Source organism: Podarcis muralis, chromosome 1 (assembly GCF_964188315.1).
Source record: "Podarcis muralis chromosome 1, rPodMur119.hap1.1, whole genome shotgun sequence".
NCBI classification, from domain to species: domain Eukaryota; kingdom Metazoa; phylum Chordata; class Lepidosauria; order Squamata; family Lacertidae; genus Podarcis; species Podarcis muralis.
In genome coordinates, this window is record NC_135655.1 from 99,710,188 (window position 1) to 99,729,853 (window position 19,666).

At 40.0% G+C, this 19,666-nt stretch overlaps 1 protein-coding gene across 13 annotated transcripts in view; it reads right to left on the bottom strand.

The window, feature by feature from the left end:
• The window catches only part of QTMAN (queuosine-tRNA mannosyltransferase), a 347,554-nt gene that overhangs the window by 283,361 nt on the left and 44,527 nt on the right, over positions 1–19,666 (bottom strand). For 12 of the 13 annotated variants that reach the window (XR_013394557.1, XR_013394552.1, XR_013394553.1 and 9 more), the window contains one exon: positions 5,315–5,525. Coding sequence is in view for 6 of the 13 variants with exons in the window: in XM_077935819.1 (XP_077791945.1) it covers positions 5,315–5,525 (211 nt within the window). In the remaining 7 variants the exon portion in view is untranslated. Of the gene's footprint in view, positions 1–5,309; positions 5,526–19,666 lie in introns of those variants that run through there. The other variant, XR_013394556.1, reaches the window with a different exon arrangement.

Genomic DNA, 19,666 nt, shown 5'->3' on the forward strand with positions numbered 1-19,666 from the left:
AGTAGTAATATATTAATTGGGCTGTAGTTTCTAATGACACAGTCATACAAGCCACTGTCCCAGCAAATAAGCAGTCCAAACAGCAAGGACTGGTATAATGGCACATTCTCACAGCCCATCTCAGTAAATGAAACTTGTGGGGCAGTGTAGATTACCAGATATGAACCTAAGAATTGTTGATAAAACAGCGCCCTTTGGATCAATCTGGTTTGAAAGTGGGCCAGCGATTATGAGTATCACTGGAGAATAAAAAAGAAAAAGAAAAATCCCCAATAGTTCTAAGTGGCAGCTTGGGCATGACTTATACTGGCCCTTTGGGAAGAGAATTTTAATATTCTTTTTTGAACTCTAACATAGTATCTAAAAATTAAAGAGAAAGCTGATTGCCAAAAGTGAATGATCTTTTGCTTCCTGATATTCTCCTACACCAATATAAACTTTATCGGGTGCTGATCAGATTACAATCATGGTCCCTTCCAACTCTACAGTTCTATGATTCTAGTATCTATCCATGACAAAAACTACACTAAGGTTGCAATCCTATTCCCACTTACCTGGGAGTAAGTTTCACTGAATTCAATGGAACTTACCTCTTGGTATACATGTATCAGATTTACCTCTAAAGGATTATATCTAACCAAGTCATACAGTGAGTAGGCCCACTGAAATAAGTTGATTTAAATGAGGATGGGTCGAGTATGATATAGCTGAATACAACCCAGTGTTCCTTGAATGGCAGTTCACATATTCCTAAGCAACACAAATACAAGGGGCTCGGCATAGATGTCCGCATGTACTATGGAGGCCTCCCATACCAAATTAATCTCCACTAGCTTAGACAGGGGCACTGTCTGGGAGTAAGAGAGTGGGGATACCAACAGATGCCCTACCATCTCTTGAAAACCCAGCACCAATTTTATTTCATGAGATGGGCAACGTATTGGGGTTAAACTTGGCTCATTTGCCTCATGCACAGGCCCTATTCACTTGTTGTCCCCCCTCCATTACTAGTTGCCTCCTTCTGCAGGTATCTGCCCCTGCGGCCCATGTGCTTGGCTCTTTCATGTAGAAAGACCTTCAGTCAGCAATACACTGAGGACCTACTGGGCTTTCCCCAAACTCTCCCTCTTGCATGATAATTAAATGGGAGAAAAAATGAATGATTCTAGAACTACAATCAGGCTGGAGCAGAAGCCACTCTCCAGGTGTCACGGCTATAGGTTCAAGAAGCAGGTTCAATAATTCAAAGCAGTTCTCAGATAATGAGAAAGGAAGAAACTTGACAGAAAAAAGTAAAACAATTAATAATATAACCAAAGAGCCTACCTGAAAATTATTCAGGAAGACATCAATATGATCATAAACATTCACTTTGCATTAATAAGCTTTGCTTGTGATTAAAATGTTGGCAGATGGTAGCTTTTCAGTTAAAAAGTGACAAGTTGTTTTAAAAAAAAATCCATGTAACCCCCTACACATTTCCCTTGAAAAGTTTTGTTATTCTGCTTGTTTTGTATGTATGTGAGATTATATATATATATATATATATATATATATATATATATATGGCACAACTTTAAACATTTCACAATTAAGCATGTCAAAATTAAGTGGGGGCAGAGGACCAGCCCTGACTGGCATTCAGTGTAAATCAATTGAAGGAAGCCAAACAGATGAAGAGACTGATCAAAATGGGACTGTCAATGTAAACAGTCTGCCCATGGGTCCCTCTACTTCCTAATATTTTAGACATGGACAATCTCACTTGACATAGGAAGGCTGTAAGTGGAGCAAGGGCTGCACAGCTAGGTTACATGTAGACCACAATAAATTACCACTTGGTAAATGGCTTTCCGTATTCACTCAAAATGCTCGGCCTATGTTTTAAGTTTTGTCATAACAGCCAAGGGTGACTTCTCCAGGTTTCCTTTCTCAGCATAATTCATTCTGGATGGAGAAATATTAGTTAATAATATTGCCTTATTAAGTTCTAGAGCCAGTGCCCACTGATTCATCTTAGCATCAAATTATATAAACACACGGAGACGACTGCAAACTGATGAGATCCTTCTGTTACATGGCAGAGCAGGACTCTGAACATAATGACACCAACAACCATGTGAAAAATGTATATATCACTTGCTGATTAACAAAAGCAGTAATAGTATTCTGATCATGCTACTCAGAGCACTTGTAGATTTATAGTCATCACTAATGCATAAAGGTTTTGCTGATTTTTCAAAAACCTGCCCTAATAAGAAAATAAAAGCTTTGTGGTTTTCTTTTCCAGCATATTTGCTTCCTCCATTTTAGGTTTTTAGAGAATCTGAAGAATTGTTTTGTTTTATTCAAATGCATTATGTGCGCCTTGTTTTATATATATTGGTATTTACATTGCTAGCACTATAGTATAATGAAATTGCGTGTTATGATTCAGTATTTCTACATTTATGATTTTTAATTAGTATAGTTTATCCTCTTAAAAGTGTCTTGTATTTATTTTATTTCTATATTATTCATAGGTTCAGCTTATTTTTAGATAATCAGGACACATGGCTGTATATTAAAAGAAACTGCAGTATCTATTTTTCATCATTACCCTAACCCATAACACTCCTTCTGTTTGCAAAAAGCCTTGGCATTAGCTATGGATGTTCATAATCCATTCTAGTTCATTCATGAGACCCAACTAAAATGTAGGAGTTCCCTTTGGAATAAGGACTTTGTACACCGCAATTTCTCTACCAACATCTGAAAATCCCCCATTCTTCCGCTGTCAAATTATTAACCAATTAATTTCAGCTAGTCTTAATTGCCCAGTGTCACTAATGGCAAAAAACCCCAGCTCCTACTTTCATTGCTTCCTTCCTCCTCTTATTTCCTTTGTCTACAGACAGGTGCCATGATGAAGCAGGAGGGGGGAAAGACTGGTAAAATTACTTTTCTGATTGCTTCATTTCTATTGCATGGAAGGAAAAATCAGGAAGACTCTATGGCAGATCTCTTTGGACTCTGCAAGGATAAAAAGCTCTTGCAATAGATGGGAACAGCTTACATTGACTTTTTAATGCATGGAAGAGTACAAAAGAAACATAGAGGTGTCCCATGCATGTGTCATATGCATGAACAGAACTCCATGCATAGAAAGGGATGTGGAACTGTGCTGCTGGCCCTGCCCCAATGTCACAACCATCCCTGTCCCACCCCATGCACATAGCATAGGCGTGAGAGAAGGGAAATCTGCCATTGGTAGCAGCAGAGAAAAACACATGGCATTATGACACGAGTAAGGCTGCTGTCAGAAGCAACCCCAAAACTGAGTGCAGAGTGCAATTTAGTTTTTAATCAATTGCTACCAATGCCCTCCTTGACACCCTCGACATTAGTAGTAGCGCTAGGATATTAATATTAACAGCATATGCTTCATTCTCCCACTGAAATCAATGGGACTTTCAACTGCTTAATTTTGGCTGGATTACCAGCGCCGTACATTCCTATTGAACCTGCACCTATATAAAACTCTCTGAATTATTTTCTCTGTGATCAGATACCAATAGCAACAGCAGGGCCATCACCTCCTCATTATGCTGTATTGGTTAAGCGTAGATTTAGTTGGTGTTTATGAAGGTTACATTGCACATAAGTACATGACAGATTTGCTAACTTTGAATCAGTTTTTAAGCTTCTAGTACTTTCTGTTAAAATGTAGGTTATTTGACAAATTAGAATTCAGTTATCTCAGGTCAATGTAACTGTACGTTAAACTAATGAAGTGTATGGCTATGAGTTATGTCTGATTAGCTTAATACAGCGAGCGCTGGACAGCTTGGGCTGCTGACCTTGAAGGAGCTGAGATAACATTGCAATGCGTTGGAGGATGTGGTTGTGATGTAGAAAAAAATTTACATAATAGTTTGTCATACATACTCCTACAAAATAGGATTGTTTCGAAGTCGAGCAAAGCAAAACCCACATTCAACCACCTCAGGCAGAACAATTTTTCCCCCCTCTGAAAAGTTGTTCCAGACTGGCAGCTTAGATGCAATAAGAAGAAGCAGAGAACAGCCAAGGAAAAGCCAGAGAGAAAATAAAATATATTTAAAGGGCTTTATTTTAAATGCTAAAAAATGGACTTACTCCACATAGTCAAAATGCACAGCAAATACTTCAACGTGGCATAAAATTAAACTTAGATTCACACGACGCAGCTCATGGAGCTGGTTGCTTAAGTCCACTGGGGAAGTTTGGGTCTGAAAAAAACAATCCCACCAAATGCTGTCAATCTATTGAAACCGTTCTTATCCCTTAGTTGTGGGAATTATCTGGAGAATAAACAAATCCAAGTGTGAGGAAAGACAATTGAGAAAGAGTCCGTCCTTACATATTTAAATTTTTTGCCTCTTATTAGGGGCTTAGAAAAGCCAAATAAATTCAGGATTGAAAACCGTGATTATTTATTAGCTTGCTCAGTGACTGTGTTCCCAATGAACAAGAAACAATTTTCCAGTTTGCTAAAAGGCTTCCTGTGCTACCTACAAGACTGCCCAAAGCCAGTGTTGTGTTGCAGAGAGAATGCTAGTTTTGAACTGAGAAGACCTTGCTAATTGTTGGACTTTATGGAAGTCATTTATTTGAAGCCTAGCCCACCTCACAGCATTCTGTCAGAATAAAACTTCTTATTAGAAAAGGGGTAGGCGAGTGGTCCCTGTGCCCAGGAGATAGGTCCATTGCCTAATCTGGACAGGGTTGCACTTTCTCTGGACAAGCGGTTACGCAGTCCGGGGTGATCTTTGATCCATGTCTGTCGCTAGGCAGAATACACGTACAGCCAGTGTCCAAAGAACCAAGCAGTTAGCTGCCTTGGACATGCAGAATTTTTGGTGTGTGTTTCTGGAAAGCAACTCATCTACCCTTTCAAGAGTACACTGTGATATGAGCATGAGACTTGACTGCGCAGAGTTTTGTTTTGCTTTTAAATCCAACACCACCGGGCATCCTTAAAAGTAGCTTTTTGGATCTCACCCCATGTGTACATAATTGTATGCAGAGCTATGTCTTTACGGCATGGTGGCACCGGTTTTATCATGGTGCATGACCACTCACAAGGGCATCTGTTCACTCACATCACCGTCTGTAGAACACAGTTGGCTCTGAGCAACTGGAAATGCCTGGGATTTAAAGTGGAAACGTTCTCATGTATCTAAGGCACCTACCTTAGGTGATCTCAGTTCCACAGAAAGGTTGCTGAACTGTATATGAGTAAATACGGAAATTCAAGATCTGGAGTTACGAAGGTATCCGTAGCTCACCTTACCTGTAGTCCATGCTGGCTGGGACAGCTTGCATGAAGTAGAGTGCTGCAGTCCTTGCTCTCCAATGCCATTTCTTTGCAGGGAGAGTAAATAGGACACAGTCTTCTATTTCTTCTTGTAGGAGATCCACTAGCTGCCTGTGTGAACCTCCATAAAAAGCTTCAATCAGCAAAACGCTCATTCTCCTATACGTTTCCAAAGTTGCCCAGGATTCTACAAAAAAAAAAACAACCCCATATTAATAAAGCCTACATTATAATTATTTCATTTAAAAATGTGTCATATAGGATCATGATAAAAGCGGAACCACATTACAAGAGCTCAGCCAGTGAGCTCAATTTTAAAGGGATTCAATCTTTTTGTTTCATTAATAAGTTTAACTTAAAAAAGACTAATTAAAATTGCAAGCATGGAAAAAGGAGAGTATCTATTAATCAAAGTCACATTCCATTAAAATTTAGGTTACAATTAACAGTTCAGTCATACATGCATGTGCTTGAAAATGTTTAGGCTTTTAACTTAGCAGATTACTTTAAAATATACATTTATTTTTAAGTTGGTGCTTGCTGTTTCTACAAAATATCGCACATTTGTTTTCTAATACAGATTGCCCTGTGACTGATGGTACGTAAAAACTGGAAGACATTTCAAGCACAGTTCAACCAAAATAATCTTTCATACTAAAGGCAATATGGAAAGATGACTAAAAGAAATCTGACTAGGGGCAGCCCAAGGAAACCCAGGCTGAGTCTTCAACCCCAAGGACATCTACACTTAAAGCTACAGAAGGCTGGGAGCAGAACTAAGTGACATTTTCAGCCCCTAGAGGAGATGCAAAATACATTATTACATCAAACTAGCTGGAACAGAACAATATTGTACACTTTAAGAAGGTTGTTCACACTCTCAGCCACAGGGCAGCTGACATACAAAACCAAGGCAGAAACAAACAAACAAACAAACACAACACAACATCCCCCCCCCTAAAAAAGAGAAAGCAGAATAGTCTGTGACAAGTGCTAAAAAGGCTCAAAAGCTAGAGACAATGTTTGGATGCTGCTAAGTGGCAAAAATGATAGTGTGTGTATTTTGATTATGATTCTCGTGTAGTCCATGCTCTTACCCTTGCTGTTTTAATTCAGAATTATTCTCTCCTTTTCCAAAGAGGAGGACATGCTGCCCTGTGCAGAATGAGTATATGACACATCACTGACTCTTTTCAGGCAGCAGATCATACCTTAATCTGATTGACAAGAAGCTAAGAGAGCCAACTCCCATCAGCCACAGCCAGTGTAACCAGTGCTCAAGGATCATGGGAGTTGCAGTCCAACAACATCTAGAGGGGAACAGGATCCCTACCTGCGCTCCAAACACTAAAGAAACTTATGATGCCAATGATGATGTTGAATTAGGTCTGGAGAGACCTAGATTCAGATCCCAATTGTGCCATGAAGCCTGCTAGGTAGTCTTGGGCCACTCACTCTCCACCTAACCTTTCTCAAAGAGTTGTTGTGAGGATAAAACATAGCAGGGAAAGAATGATGTGTGCCACCTTGATCTCCCTGGAGGAAAGGCAGGATAGAAATATAGCAGGGTACAGGACAAGTGGCAAAATGTCCTAGGCTAGCCTTGACCCCGATACATGCTTTTTGAACAGCAGACCACCACACTGTACCACGCCACATCACAAACTGATTTAGAAAGTTTCCTCGGCTTCAGTTCTTACATGCAGTATAGGGCTGTCGTTTGAGAACGTAAGTGCAAGTTCCCCATGGGCATTAAAGATGAGATCCACATTTATTTCAATCCCAGACACAACTAACAGCAGAAGTGGATCGAAATACATTTTCTCACCCCACCACCAAGCCATGCCCATTCTCAGGAGCAATTAAAACGTACAAATTAATATTGTATGTTGTTGTTGTTGTTGTTATTATTATTATTATTATTATTATTATTATTAGTTGTAGTAGTAGTATTAATCCACACATTTTAACTAGTTATGTGACATATTTGTATTAGCAACAAGGGTGGCAGGATGAAAGTATGTAAATCATGCCAGCATTGCATTTCTAGTTTTCCTACAATCTCATACGGTATCATGTATTATTCTTGTTTTGCTTTGGTGTTTTGTTTTGTTTTAAAAAAAGCTATTTCCCTTGACCTAGCCAAGTTAAGGTAAATATACACCATGTACTCCTAGGAGATCTTGAAAAGCCACCGATGATAAATGGCCTGAGAACATTTACCCTATCAGATGGAATGCAAAGCTCAATTAGGTATAAATCATTTCAGGTATTTTAGCCATTTCAAAGGAAACAACAAATATTAGAACAACATTGCTGCTTTCTCATTACAGTACTTCCTCTCTCAAGGGTGTCTCTTTGGAATCAGTAATTCTCCGTGATGTACTAATGGCTTGGTTCCATTCTCAGGAGTGCATCACTGTGCGGCTTGAAAAATTCACTGTTCTGCATTACATCATAGTCACACACACCCCAGCCCACAAGAAGGTACATTGCTAAGAACCTTGATATTCAAATACAGGTCAGCTCCTCCGTGAACAGGATACAGGCAGCAGCATTCTGTTCTTTGAAAACTTCCACCTTTTGTTCCAGTACTTAAACAGTGTATCTGCTTCTGATCATGAACACTATTTCCAACATAAAAAAAAAAATTAAATAGGCACAGGACAAAAAATGTTGGCGAAGGCTTATTCCAGACCAGTATATATTTTTAAGCTAAAGTCAAAATACACAACACTTTTGAGACAGAACCAAATAAAAGCAAGCTCCTGGTAAGTGGGAAATGCAACTCAGAAATGGAATAAATAAAAATAAAACATAAACACTGCACATAAAAGTCTCCTGATAAAATCAACACAATGCCTGCCTTATACTGCTTTGAACATGGAGATTTTCAGTAAACTTGGAAACAGTTTTTGCTAGCACTGGGGTGGAGGTAGTAAAAAGAAAATGACAAAATACAAATATTAGGTATAGATGAGCTATGTGGAGGGAGGAACCAGGAAACAGTACATAAAGGACACTTCATAGGTCACTAATGGCTCATTTTTTGAGCCACCAGGTGTCCTTGACTGGTTTCTCTTTTGAGGAACCAAAGATTTTCAAATGTCAAATACAACTGGCAACCTCACAGATGTCTAGAATGCACATGGTGTTCATTTCTGCCTATGATAATTGTGTAAATAAGCAGGTAATAATACTACAAATACTAAGAATAATAATCTTATTATTTATACCCTACCCATCTGCCTGGGTTTCCATAAAATTTGTATTTTATGATGGACCTCCAGAATGTTCTGCTACTGATAACATCAGAACTATCACAAACTATACTGACAGCACGACATGTCAGAAAATTCTTCATTCAACTAAAGAAAATTTACAGCAGTTATACTGCTACCAGCATTGAAGCTATTGTAAGCAAGAATAAACTTATGCAGGGTTGTATTTAAATTTGACATCTTAAAACAAATCATCATTACCATCTTCCATTGATTGTTGTACAAGGTCCTTCCTTTAGAACAGAGAGGGGGAACCCTTTCTCAGCCAGAGGTCATGGTTCCTCATGAACAAACCTTCCAGGTACCACATCACACACTGAGGCCAGAGGCGTAATAGGACAGAGCCACAGATGTGACATGAACAGCGAGTGAGATGCTGCAGTGACTTGCAACACCTGTGCCATGTTTCTCTTTCTCCCTGAGAATGTGCAAAACTACACTTGCAGCAAGTTCAAGCTGGTTGCCTTTATGGAAGAGAAGGTACAGCAACTTGAGCCTCACCTGTCCACACTTTGACCTATCAGACAATATGAGAAATTTCTAGAATTTCTCTGTCCTGGAACATCGATGTGGGGTAAGAGGATAAGGGGACACCTAGCTACTTTACATGAATTCAGATCTCCAGGGCCTTTTGGAATAGAATCATAGAATCATAGAATTGTAGAGTTAGAAGGGACCCTGAGGATCATCTAGTCCAACTCCCTGCAATGCAGGAATACGTAGCTGGCCTGATGAGCTGCAGCCAAGGGTACAAAAGGAGCTTGTGGATGTACCGTAGTTTTCGTCCCATAGGACACTCCGTCCCATAGGACACACCTAGTTTTTTGGGGGGGAAATAAAGGAAAAAATGTTTTCCTTTATTTCTCCCCCAAAACCAGGTTGGGGAACAGCGGGATGGCGGTGCTGCGCCTCCCCGCTGTCCCCCAAGCTTGTGGGGCTGGCCGATGTCTGCCCGGCGCGAGGGGCGCTCTGCTTCAGCGTGTGCTGCGCGCCGGGCGGCAGGCTGCTATCCACAGCGTAGGGAGCCCCGCGGAAACTCCCGCGGGGCTCCTCACGCTGCGGATGTCTGCCGGGCGCGCAGGGCGCTCTGCTTCAGGGCGCCCCGCACGCCGGGTGGCAGGCTGCTATCCGCAGCGTGTGGAGCCCTGCAGGAACTCCCGCAGGGCTGCCTAGGCTGCGGATGTGTTCCCGAAGCACCGGGCGCTCTGCTTTTGGGGCGCCCGGCGCTTCGGGAAGCAGGCTGCTATCCACAGCCTAGACAGCCCTGCGGGAACTCCCGCAGGGCTGCCTAGGCTGCAGATGTCTTCCTGAAGCCTGGAGAGCGAGAGGGGTCGGTGTGCACCGACCCCTCTCGGTCTCCAAGCTTCAGCGAAAGCCTGCATTCACCCCACAGGACGCACCCAGATTTCCCCTTCATTTTTGGAGGGGAAAAAGTGCGTCCTATGGGGCGAAAAATACGGTGATCTCAATCTCTGTCTATAATCTCTGGGAATTCTTGGAGAACAGGTGACCCTGCAGACTGGAGGCAGGCAAACGCTGTCCAAATCTTCAAAAAAAAGGGGGGGAATGAAGACCCAGGTAACTACAGACCGATCAGCTTGAGGTCAATACAAAGAAAGGTCTTAGAAAAGATAATTACATGGTTGGTCTGTGAGCACTTAGAAATGGATACTATAATTACCAATACCCAGCATGGGTTTCTCAAAAACAAGTCATGCCAGATGAAGCTCACTTTTCCCCTTTCCTTTTCCTTTCCCCTTTTTGCATAGAGTTACAAGATTGGTGGGTCAGGGGTATGCTGTGGACATAGTGTATCTTGATTTCAGTAAGGCTTTGGACAAGATTCCCCATGATATTCTTGCAGAAAAACCAGTAAAATGTGGGACTGGACTAAGAAGAGCTTAGAGGACTGAACAAAGAGACCAGGGAGTACATTTGGCCCATAGGCCTGAAGTTCCTGACCCCTGCTTTAAAGAGATTGTCTTAAAGCAAATGTGTCAGAAATACTTGCTCATTTTTAGAATTACTTGTTCATTTTTAGAATTTCTAAAGTATGTTTCTAAAATGTAACCGAGGCAGCAAGTATAGTGAACACTGCCATAGTAAAAAATATGGATTTGACTCCTTCTAAGATAAAGGCTACAACTGTGACAGTCCCAGTATTTTCAAATTAGAGCTTGGGTTCAAGAGGCATTTTCACTTACAGATTCAGAATTCTGGGATGGGAGACAACATGAGCCCGAGACTTGTGCTGGCTCAGGCACCTAATGCTAAGCTCTGTTTTAGTATTCCATCTTTATCTTGTCCAAAGCATTGCATTCATGCATATCACTCTAAATTTCTACTCTTCTCTGAAACTTACAAAAAATATTAAATAGCAAGAGTTTTCATCTTTCACAGATCACATGAGCTATGCAAGTAATAATAAATAGCAGTTGTTGGTTGGTTTGTCTTTTTTAAAAAGCATACATACAAAATAAAAAAATCTCATTCAATTTGCTGAGGGTTTATTAAAGAAAATGCACTTACTCTTTCATATGTACATTAATAAATGTGGTTTCACAGATGTCAACCTAGCTCAAATCACAGAGCCATAGTTAGCCCCCCTATGGTGACCTAATGGGCAGTGTAAGTTACATATTGTATTTAGAAGTCCTTCCAACAAAACATTTTAGCAATCATGAAAAATACAGGGTGCAACAGTTAATATATTCCATAGGTAGATGATTTCTTTGGTTATAGGAAACAAAAGTATTGAGTTTCAGGAATGGTTCTATTGATGGTTAAAGGCCCACACAAGGGAAATTTGCTCAACAAAAGGTACAAAACATAACATCTCTCTCTGCCACAAACCTTTCATTGATCTGACATACACATTGCACTACTTAGAGGAACAAACATATCTAAACACAAACAAACAAAAAGTGTATGTGTACATACAGCCAAATCAAAATTAAACAGGTATTACCCTGATATTTGCTTGCTTTTATGCCACCTCCTCTCTTCACTGAATTTTAAATACAGAACCATGGGGAAGGAAACCCCACCAAAATGTTTACTAAAATAATTTCAGTTACCAACCATGCTTGTTATTTCTCCTGGAAACCCCAGCTAATAAACGCTACAACTGCATTTTAACAAATGTGGTAAAGTATGACTAATAAAAGTATAATGAGCATATACTTTGAACAGCTATATACATGTTCAAAGGAGACTATAGTAGCGTAGGTACAGTAAATTGGGGGTGGGGGAGATCACACTGTTTTGACAAAATGATAAAGTTCCTTTCTGGTCAAGTTATGTACAAATTACAGCCAACAACCAACTTTTACCAGTCTTTCTAAACAAGTTCCAGTTATTATATATACTTTCCCACGCATTGACACAATATAAGTAACATTTAAACTGCAATTCAGTTTAAAAACCAATTCAGCTTACACGACAGATAACTGTTCGAGTTCATTACCTTAGGCTTTACAATTTGAGGAAATTATCTGGAGTGACCATCATGTTCTTCTGTGAGGGATTGAAGAAGATCTGGGGGAGAGCCAATGCTCAGTGGTATATGTTTTGCATGCAAAACAGCCCAGATTTGCTTCCTGACGCCTCCAGGTAGAACTGACAAAAGCACCGTCTGAACCCCTGAAAAGCCACTGCCTGCCATGGCAGACAAACAACAAGGGGACTGTGGTACTCCAGGTGTTATTGGACTACAACTCCCATAATGCAGCAGCATTGCACAGGCCACAGGCTCCATCATCATTAGAGTATACAAGTGGTCTTCAGATGGGTCAGTAGCCATAACTTGTTTGAAAGTGAAACAACTCAGCAGGAATTGAGGGGATGCTGAAACCCAACACTTCATTTGGGCTCTTTCTTGATTGTGTACAGACTGCTAAACCACGGATAAGCATTATGCGCACACCAAATCTACCAGGAAAAGCAAAAAACAAGAAGAAAACCTGACAAGATACATATTTCTGAAGTAGTTTTCTACACCATGGTGATTTACAATGCGTCTTAGCATAGTAGAATAAAGAAACATGTGATATGCCAAAACAAGTGCACTTGTCTGCTTCTCTGGGTCAGTTTTTGCTTGAAATTTTTTATTTTTTAAAAAAGTGCTTGCTGCATGGGGCATTTCCCCCTCATTTAGTTAACACATTAACTGAAACAAATGTACCCAAGTGGCAAAAATCAAGATATATTGGCTGATTATTATTGTTTTTTGCCCCTGGCATCCCCCCCCCCCCCCAAGAAAACTGTAAATGGTTAAGTGGCTGAAATTTGGGGACACTGTATACTACTGTGCAGCTCACAATCAATTAGGAGGATTGCATTGCTTGTCTGCTTCTGTATTGTTTCTGCAATGAAAAGCACGCGCAGGGTAGATTTCACCCCATTTTTCATAGGAAGGTATTTGACAGACACAGTTTCTCCAGTGGCAGAACGTGGGGTGGAGCCACAGAGCTCCCATCCCAATGCCAGAGTTGCTGCTGCTTTCCTACACAAGGCTGGGATGAGGTGGCAGCGGGGGCAGATCTTTGAGTGGAACCAGTGGATTGGCAGCAAGTTTTGCCTTGTGCCAGCCACACAGCCACAGTCTCACTCCTGTAGAGCTTCATAACGTATTCACAGTACTATGGAAAGCAGACAATGAAGCCAAATTAAAATGGTTCGCATGAACTTACTGTATGCAGGGGTCAGCAAACTTTTTCAGCAGGGGGCCGGTCCACTGTTCCTCAGACCTTGTGGGGGGCCAGACTATATTTTTTTTTTGGGGGGGGGGGGGGTAAATGAATTCCTATGCCCCACAAAAAACCCAGAGATGCATTTTAAATAAAAGCACACATTCTACTCATGTAAAAACACCAGGCAGGCCCCACAAATAACCCAGAGATGTGTTTTAAATAAAAGGACACATTCTACTCATGTAAAAACATGCTGATTCCGACCGTCCACTGGCCAGATTTAGAAGGCAAATGGGCCAGATCCGGCCCCCGAGCCTTAGCTTGCCTACCCATGGTATAAAGGAACTATTTCTATCTGAAAACACACACACACTCATACACACACACACACACACACACACACACACACACACACGTGTGTATATTCCACACTTGAACTGCAACATCAGGAAATTGAAAGTTGTAATATAAAAATGTCCCAGTGACCATTAATCTACAGACACCTTATAGTACAAGACATAATGACTCCTACTGGAGTTTTACATATTTAAAAAGTAACATGCTATAAAATCTGTGTATTACACTATGCATGAAACAGAAGCGATGGCGATATAAATCCTTAAAGAAAAGTTGTTAATGTGCATGCAGAGTAGCTACATTTTAAACCTCCATATCTCAGCTGCTTTAATTTTTTGAACTATGCAAAGACACTAATGGCCTTTATAATTTCATGCCATAAATTAAACTTGTTTTCAAATTATGGGAAAGCAAAAAAATGGTTTCAAGCCAAAGTATCTCTCTCTCCCTCCCTGTGTATACATATGTATACACTGTATATTATATACAACATTTAAAAAATTTAGCTTTAGTTTTCCCATTGACACTTTTCAATGCTGGATCCAGAATGCCCCAAAACAGAAATGCACTTTCTTTCTGTAGAAGGCCTTGAGTTCTAGTAGAAGCTAATAATTAATATTTTAATGTTTCAATGTTTTAATGTTGTATTTTAATATTGTTTTTAAGTTGTATCCATTCAACTTGTTTTTATTATTGCTTGTTAGCTGCCCTGAGCCCGGCCTTGGCTGGGGAGGGCGGGGTATAAATAAAATTTTTTATTATTATTATTATTATTATTATTATTATTAATTACCACAAAGATAGACTGTTTTCTTCAATTTCCCTTCCTACAGTCCCCCAGTGTTCGCAACCTTCCAGGGCAATTCCACTAATGAAAACTCTGGATCCAACTGGAAAAATCCCCAACCTAGGTCAGCTATGCACTTAGTTCAGTGTTTTAGCTCAAACACCAGGGGTGAGAGAGGCAACATCCAATAGGAAAAGGTAGGTACTACTATACTCCCGCATCAGACCTGCATGTAGACTGTGCCAGCAAAGACCACAGCAGCGCCATTTCCACAAAAATAGTCAAGAAAACTAGGAAAAAGTCTCCAGGATATTGATTATGGGTCAGAGGTGTCCCAGATACACACTGACAATTTTCCAAGTACAGTGGTGCCTCGCAAGAGGAAATTAATTCGTTCCGCGAGTTTTGTCGTCTTGCGATTTTTTTTGTCTTGCGAAGCACAGTGTCGGGAAAGTTTTGGAAAAGCTTCACAAATCACCAAAGTCTTTAAAAACCTCAAAAAAAGGCTACCACACCGCGTTCTATGAGTTGCTCCTCGAAGTCAAGTCGCAACTGTATTAACGGTGTTAAGAAAAAGGAAACAAACTTGCAAGACGTTTCCGTCTTGCAAAGCAAGCCCAAAAAACAAAAAACCCTTTCGTCTAGCGAGTTTTTTGTCTTGCGAGGCATTCGTCTTGCGAGGTACCACTGTAGTTGTACAGATAAGCCTTAAATGTCAGCTCTGTTGACAAGTTCAGCCCAAGGCAAGTAGCCATCACAGAAAAGCAAAGGCAAGGCTCAAAGAATTGCAAGAGCAATCTGTGTGTTGAAGCAGCCATGCTCAGCAAACAAAAACAAGGCACATCCATAGCTGCCAGAACCCCTCTCTGTCTCAGGCGACATACACATCACATTACATTCTAGAATCAATGGAGACTGAGTTCTTCTTCTTCTACATGCCGCACACACAATCTAGATGTACTGTGATTGGTTGTTGTTGTTTTTCTCCAGAAAGGCACTTCTGAAGAAACTGATTCCATATCAAAAATAAAAGATTTTTCTGCATTACCCCACAATATGTCCATTTGAGAACAAATGAAAACAGATGTAGGCAGTCCTGGTAATTGAGGGTTTATGCACACCTGCACAAGATGTTGTGTGGGGACATATACTGAGATCTCAATCACCACTTCCTTCTTCATCCACCTGAGGCATGTGCAGGGAGGAAAAGGCATGGATAACCTAATCAAGGTGGAGGGTTTTGAAAACACATTAAGCATCCCCACCTACCCTTGTTGTTGGCAGGAATTAGACTCGATAGGGGAAGCGGGTGGCACTTTGGGTTAAAACACAGCCTAGGGCTTGCTGATCAGAAGGTCGGCGGTTTGAATCCCCCCAACGGGGTGAGCTCCCGTTGCTCAGTCCCAGCTCCTGCCAACCTAGCAGTTCAAAAGCACAAAGTGCAAGTAGATGAATAGGTACCATTCCGGCAGGAAGGTACATGGCATTTCAGTGCACTGCTCTGCTTCACCAGAAGCGGCTTAGTCATGCTGGCCACATGACCCGGAAGCTGCACTATGCCATCTCCCTCAGCCAATAAAGCGAGATGAGCGCCGCAACCCCAGAGTCAGCCACAACTGGACCTAACGGTCAGGGGTCCCTTTACCTTACATTGATAGCAACATGTAGAGGAGAAGCATGAACAATTCGGGATTCATGAAAAACTGCACTTTTGTACTACAAATAGTACAAATAGGTTGATGTGTACGCAGTCCTAATTCACCAAAACTTTTAAGGTAGCTACCAAACTAAGGAATTTGAAGTAGTTAGACTATGTGGTACTGCAAGCACTGACAGACCAGACAGTACAGTCATCCTGAAATAGCACAGCTTTAAACATGTACAGTTCAGCATGTATAGCATCTATATCAAATACTTTGGATTCTAAATTCAAAGTTACCACCTTTAAAAATAAATAAAAAGAAAGATTCAGACGTCGTGCTTGATTTCAAAGCTTTGGAAACCACTTGTCAATAAACAGTATTATTAAAGTGGTATTTATGGTTCCACATGTGACTATAATGCTGATGGGATGTTTGCCCGCATTTCATTCAGGTCATGCTCGCATCTCAAAGAATCTTGTTTTCAACTCTTAATAGTACAAGATTATCAATTCCTATGACCTCAGTGGCTCACATTAGGTTTAACTGGATGAAAGAGGTTAGATTAAAAATAGTGTTACATCTCCCATTACCACACCTATTAGTTCTATAACCACTATGAGATATTTTAAACATGACAGGGGAAGATGTTATTAGCTACTTCCCTATTATAGAAAAAGAATCAGTCTGGTAATAATAGCCCACTATTTGATAATCTCAGACATTTAGGCCTGGACATATGGAAAAACTGTGTCCTGTAGCATTTCCACTAGATCTTAAGTTCTAGCCAGCTCCAGCTAATATTTTGTTTGCTAATGATACAAATATGGTATGATCTAAGGCAGTCCTATTGAATTCAAGGGGACACAGTACATGCTTATAAGCAGTTCTGTTTATATGAATGGGGTTTAAGTTTCTGCATAACCTTGTACACATTTACCTGGGAGTAAGTTACATTGAACACAAGTAAGCATACATAGGATCATGAATGTTGGGTATCTTGTGTCTAATAATTGCACATCAGACTTATCTTGGAAGACACAAAATTTATCTGGTTTTCAAAAATTCTATAGAAATTGGAATTGTACACTTAATTTTAAAATCAATGCAATCTATGCACCTAATATCCAGAAGACAAGCAATGAAGAACCCCATATATATATATATACCGTATTTTTTGCTCTTATAAGACTCACTTTTTCCCTCCTAAAAAGTATGGGGAAAGGTGTGTGCATCTTATGAAGCAAATGCAGGCTGCACAGCTATCCCAGAAGCCAGAACAGCAAGAGGGATTGATGCTTTCACTGTGCAGCGATCCCTCTTGCTGTTCTGGCTTCTGAGATTCAGAATATTTTTTTTCTTGTTTTCCTCCTCCAAAAACTAGGTGCGTTTTGTGCTCTGGTGCGTCTTATAGAGCGAAAAATACGGTGTGTGTGTGTGTGTATCTCAGTATAAACTTTTCAGAGCAAAAAATATATATATTCAAGAGACTAGATTAGATTAGAAATCTATATTAAATTATATTACTAAAAATTCCAACATGACACTCTTTTAAATTCACAGGCTGGTTTCTACATTATAGTGTCTCCTGTTTAGGAGAAACTAAGATCTGAGCAATATCATCACTCAAATATTAGACAAAAGATGACACAAAACCCTCTCTGTATACCTCTGGTCGTGTTAAAGAGAGAAGATTGAATCAATGATTTTGACAAGCTTTCAAAAGCAACCTAGATAGCATTGTGCTAATTATTTCTTGAACAAACCTTAAGCGTGGAGAAATTTATTAACAAAGATTGCTGGACACAAAGACTACGTATCAGAAACAATACTTTGCATTATAGGCTATTTCTTTTTATGTGCTGAGACTATTCTTCAGGAATCTAGCAACAAATATACTTCTTATTTATAAACATGCAAACTTACATAAACCGAAAACATTCTGATACCCTATTAAATTTGCAATTTACTTAATTTAATACATATATTAGACTCTTATAAATGAATCTCTGCTATTTATTACTTATTTAAAATATTTCTATTTTGCTGTTCATCCCAAAGTGTCATAGCAGTTTGAAAAAATAGAAAAATATAATTGAACAACATTAGTCATGCAGTAATACGATACAACATCAAAAGGTTTAGAAAGAGGAAAACTGAAAGACGGAGTGTGAAGGCTGTATGGAAAAGAAAATCTAACGTGGCCTTTGCAAGTGGTGGAATGAGTGATGCTCTGTACACTCTGCATCCAGATTGCTCTAACTACTGGTTTGGCAAGCAGAGTGCACCTGACAGTGGTCACAATCTCTCTTGTATCCATTCTGTCGTTCCTGAAATATTGACTTTTGATGTGTTTTCCCCCAAACCAGATTTGATCCAAATTGAGAAAAAGAATGACCTAGCAGCATTTTAAGCTGGTAATGTGTACAGTCACAGCTTGGGTAGTTTTACTAGTGTAGTTGTTGTTTTTCAAAAATATAGTACTTTTATTTGGCTATAAAGCAAATAAGTGTAGTAACAGAAGAACAGTATACACTGAATGGAAAAATCATTTTGCCTTAGTAACATTGTTTTTACTACTCCCTCCAACCTTCTGACATCTCATAAAGCTCTCCAAGTGCCTATTCACATTCTTGGTCAGTTTACGAAAAATTAGTACACTTCTCACCAACCCCAACCAAGGCAGATGCTAGAACGAAAGTGCCTCTGGTTAGTTATCAGTGTGGCAGATCAATAGTTCCTGAACTCCAAGCCAAAGTTTGTTTTAGAAGGGATTTTGTCCCTTAGGCATTGAAGCTTATCACTAACACTTCTTGGTAAACGTTGCATCTATGAATTCACCCCTACTGGAGCTCAATATAAAGGAAGTTGCTCCTTCTTCCATCTTCCTTGCAGGAATAGTATTAATGGGCAACAGCAGTAGTAGAGAATGCTGTTCAGGGCCAAAGTAATTCACAACCAAGCCTCTAGCACTACTTTCGTACACAGCAGCACAGGTCTCAGATCAATTCAATGCAGAGACTCCTAGGACCAACTCTGTGATGTGCTAAACCAGAAACACACACATACCAAGCATCTTACCCCATGTTTGCTGCTTTCAAAAGAATCAGCCCCTACAGTCCATGCAAGTTCATTCCAGGGCGAACAATTCTGCAATGTGCAAAAATGCCCAGATGCGGATGCAAGCCTTTTACACAATGGAAGATTAAGGAAGCTATCAAGGCACAGATAAGAGTTGGCAAAACAGACACTTTGTTTCTGTTTTGTTTTTAAAAAGCACCTTTACATTTTATTTTATTTTTTAAAAATTCAAGTTAAAGATAAAACAAAGCAGACGCAAAGGGTGAAGACTAACATAACAAGCTTAATACTCAATAACAAGGCCTACTGATAAACTTAACGTTTTCTTACTCCCTTCGATTTTCTATACACAATGTACTTCACAAGCTCTATCTGCAGTGATGACAAACCAGCAGAAAATAGCATATTGGGCCGCAATGTGTCAGTGATATTTCCTTGGAGAAAATTAAACAAACACAGATTGTACCAGGGTACACACCTTGTGTAAGGGG